The 4,015-nt window shown below is 42.1% G+C and overlaps 1 protein-coding gene across 1 annotated transcript in view; it reads right to left on the bottom strand.

The window, feature by feature from the left end:
• The window catches only part of KCNIP4 (potassium voltage-gated channel interacting protein 4), a 53,961-nt gene extending 50,461 nt beyond the window's left edge, over positions 1–3,500 (bottom strand). The window contains exon 1 of the mRNA XM_045284384.1: positions 3,383–3,500. Coding sequence (XP_045140319.1) covers positions 3,383–3,500 — 118 coding nt within the window. The remainder of the gene's footprint in view (positions 1–3,382) is intronic.
• Positions 3,501–4,015: the final 515 nt, after the last annotated feature.

Genomic DNA, 4,015 nt, shown 5'->3' with positions numbered 1-4,015 from the left:
GTCAACCCAGACTAACACAATAAAGGAACCAGCAATCAAGGGAGCAAGGGGCCTATTGCATTGGGTACATCTGCTGCACAAGACCTCTTTACATGTTGAAAAACCAAGGATATTGCTTTGAGGCCTGACCCAAGCCATGATATCATCAATGGCCTCCTCTGCGTGTGAAAGCTGGACATTGCATTAATAAATAGTTGATTACAGAGATCCAGTGGCACAGTGGATCAGCTGGTGGAACCCCCCAGCCACCCTTTAGCAGAAACATAGGACAATCTGCACATACGTTGTGCAGGTTGCTTTTGCTGCTATTGTCAGGTGCTGGCGAGTTGGTTCCGACTCCTTGGGAGCCCATGTACAGCAGAATGCAACCTTCTGGTCCTGGTCCATCCTCCCAATTGTTGCCACTTTTTGAGTGCATTGTTCCAGCCACTGTGTCCGTCTATCTTGTCAAGGACCTCCCTCTTTTTCACCTTCCCTGTGTTTCACTCAGCATGATGCCCTTTTCCAGCACCTGCTCTCTCCTGACAACAGGCCCAAAGTCAATGAGAGGAAGTCTTGCCATCTTCGTCTCAGAGGAACATTTTGGCTGTGCTTCTTCCAAGACAGATGGGTTGGTTCTTTTGGCAGTTCCTAGCACTGTCAATATTCTTCACCAGGGCCATCGTTTTGATTCTTTTTTGGGCATCCTTATTCAATGCTCAACTTTCACCTGCATAGGACGCCATTGATAATATCGTGGCATGGGTCAGGCCTCAAAGGAACATCTTTGTGTTTTCCAAACCTGAAAAAGTCTTGGGCAGCAGATTTACCCAATGTGATATGTCCTTTCCTCTCTCGATGGCTGGTCCCATGAGCGTTGGTTGTGGATTCAAGCAAGGTGACCTCCTTGACGAAGTCTAACTTTTCTCCATTGATCATGATATTACCTCCTGGCCAAGTTGTGAGAGTCTCTGTTGTTTTCAGGTGCTCTCAAGTCATCTCTGAGTCATCGTGAGCCTAGGTACAACACAATGAAATACTGCCCCATCCCGACCCAGATGGTTTGTTGTTCAGCTTGAGCCCATTGGTACATCTACCCTCTCAGTCCACCTCATTGGCAGTTTTCCTCTTTTTCATTGACCTTCCACTTTACCAAGCATAATGTTTTTTCCCCACAAACGAGTCTCTCCTAATAACATGTTCAATGTACCTGAGACAGAATTTAATCATGCTCCCCTTTAAAGACTAAAATAAATAAAAAAAGATGATGACCTATGAAATCCCATAGGACAGTTTTATTTTGTTCTATAGTGCTGGTAGGAATTGGCATCCACTCTAAAGTACACGACAACAACAATTGCTAAAACAAAAGGCTTGACCACCTACAATAACGAAGACGTTCATAAGCGAAAGGATGTGAACTCCTCAATAACTAATCCTAATCCAGTTGGAAATTTTAAAGTCAACCCAAACGCTCTGCTATAGAGTTGATTCCTACTCATACTGACTTGTGGAGCTGAGAGTACAGAGTAGAACTGCCCCATAGGGTTTCCAAAATTGTAAATCTTTTCTGGAGCAGACAGCCTCATCTTTCTCCGTAGGAGGGGCTGATGAGTTACAACTACTGACTTTATGGTTTGCGCAGCCCAATGCACAACGCTCTAGGGGTTCCTTGGGAAAACAGGTTCTTTTAAATTAAAGTTTTGCTCTCTCACTTGAAACAAGGGTTGAAAGCCATCCTTTGAAGCCATCACTTGAAAGCCATCCTCTCAGAAGCATGGACATTTAAATATGCCTTGTATTCTTCAAGTGTAGAAGCATATTCAAAATGTAAATATTGCAGTCCTAGGATCTGCAGTGCTGATAACACTAGATTCTGTCTGTAAATGTCTGGTTCCCTTTAGAATTGGTCAATAATTCGAGGGCAAGGAAGAAGCTCTTCAAAGTCTCACCCTGCTTAGAACAGAGAGTGCTGGAAATATTTACCAGGAATGGATAAATAAATACTAAGTTTCTTCTAACCTTTTAAGAAATTAAACAATAAATTTGCGCTGGTAGTACCCTCAAAAGCATGTGTTCATGTTACTAAAACACCACATACATCAAAACATTAATTTTGCCTCTGTAATTCCCTTCAGTCTTTCTTTATTAAATTATGCTTAGGGAACATTTTAGCTACTTTGTTTTTTTCCACTAAAAGTCTTCCCTTTCTCTTATATACATCTCAGACCCTGATGACCAGAGCGAACAAGAAATGATTATGAAGCAATTTTGAAGGCTAGAGGAACTCCGGTTGCATAGTGCTGATGTGCTGGGCTGCTAATTGCAAGGTCAGCAGATCAAAACCACCAGCAGCTCTGAATGAGAGAGGGCTTTCTACTCCCTTAAAGAGTTACAATTTTGGAAACGCATAAAGGTAGTTCTACCTATAAGGTTTCTGTGAATCAGAATCTACTTGATGACAGACAGTGAGTATTTTGAAGGCCAAGTGCTGTTCTATCTCATCTCCCACCCCTGTGATGGCTTGTTATTACTATGGGCACAGAAATTAAAGTGAGACCAGGAGAATAAGAAATACCACTCTGGTTGCAACACAAAATTGAAAAACCTCAATGCATTCTATCACAGGGATATTAAAAATCAAACAAACAAACACAACATTTTAATACCATAACTACAGTGCTCGGCTTACAGAAAAAATGATCAAAAACCACAGAGCTAGTTTTGACTGTCCATTCAATGAATTGTGTGTTTGGAACTTTCCCTAGTAATTTCATTTTCTTAGCCTAAGAGTCCACATCTGCAAAATGGCCAATCAGAAATGATGATGTAACAGGTGATTAAGATAATGTAACAGGTAATTAAAATAAGTGAAAAAGAAATAAACATATGTCCTAAACACTAGAAATAGTAGATACAACCAATGCGCTCAGTGTTTTGCTGCTTCACATTGGCATGTGAAATTTGGAAATTGAATAAGGAAGACTGAAACAGACCGAAGACTTGATGCATGTGAACGACGGTGCTGGAGAAGAAGGCCGAATGTACCACAGGCTGCCAACAGATCAAACACGTCTGGCTTGAAAGAAATACATCTCGAATATTCCTTAGCGGCAAGGATGGCAAGACGTCCGTTCATGTACTTTGGCCATGTTATTAGGAGAGACAAGCCTAGAGAAGGACATCACGTTAGGTAAATAGAGGGACAGCCAAAACGAGGACAATCCCTCAACAAGATGGATTGACACGGTAGCTGCAACAACAGGTTCGGCATAAGAGCAATTGTGAGGATGGCACAGGACCCGGCAGTGTTTTGTTCTTTTGTGAATAGGGTAGCTATGGGTTGGAACCAACACGATGGTGCCTAATGACAACAACAACTTGCATGAGTCAACATACTTACATTCCCTGAATGTAATAATGGCATCCATCTGGTTCAGGCCGATTTTCACATTAAATGGTGGGGAATGACTTCTCTTGCCATAAACCCCCTCCCTGCTGTAGAGTCCTTTCCCACTCATAGTGACCTTACAGGGCAGGGTAGAACTGCCCCTGTGAATTTCTAAGACTGCACTTCTACAGGAAGGAAAGCCTTATCTTTCTCCCTCAGAGTGGCTGGTGGTTTCAAACTGCTGACTCTGTGGATAGCAGCCCAACATGTAACCACTATACCATCAGGCTCCTGTGTTTACCCACGATCTTTGGAAAAAGATGTAAAATCAGGGTGAAGATCTAGATTCAAATCAGCTCCTAGGGAGTGAAGTTGTGAAATTTGTTTCATTTCATGAGACCTCTGAGGTCACCCAGGATAAAGCAAAAACCCAAGTCATAAGGCAGAGTTTCTTTCTACCTGGAGCTTTGCTCTCTGTCTATGTGAGAGAGGAAATTATGTGATATTTACAGTGGAAAGAAACAAGCTACACAATTAACAAAGAAATGATTGAAAGTCTCTGAGCCTCTGAGTGGCAGACTAATTTTTAGGGGGTAAACGAATACAGAGTTACACGTGTGGTCATATAGATAACCTGGCACAATG

Source organism: Echinops telfairi, unplaced genomic scaffold, assembly GCF_000313985.2.
Source record: "Echinops telfairi isolate 266 unplaced genomic scaffold, ASM31398v2 ScPeMD7_7468;HRSCAF=8506_1, whole genome shotgun sequence".
In the NCBI taxonomy this organism is placed as follows: Eukaryota; Metazoa; Chordata; class Mammalia; order Afrosoricida; family Tenrecidae; genus Echinops; species Echinops telfairi.
This window is presented reverse-complemented; position numbering and strand designations above follow the sequence as displayed.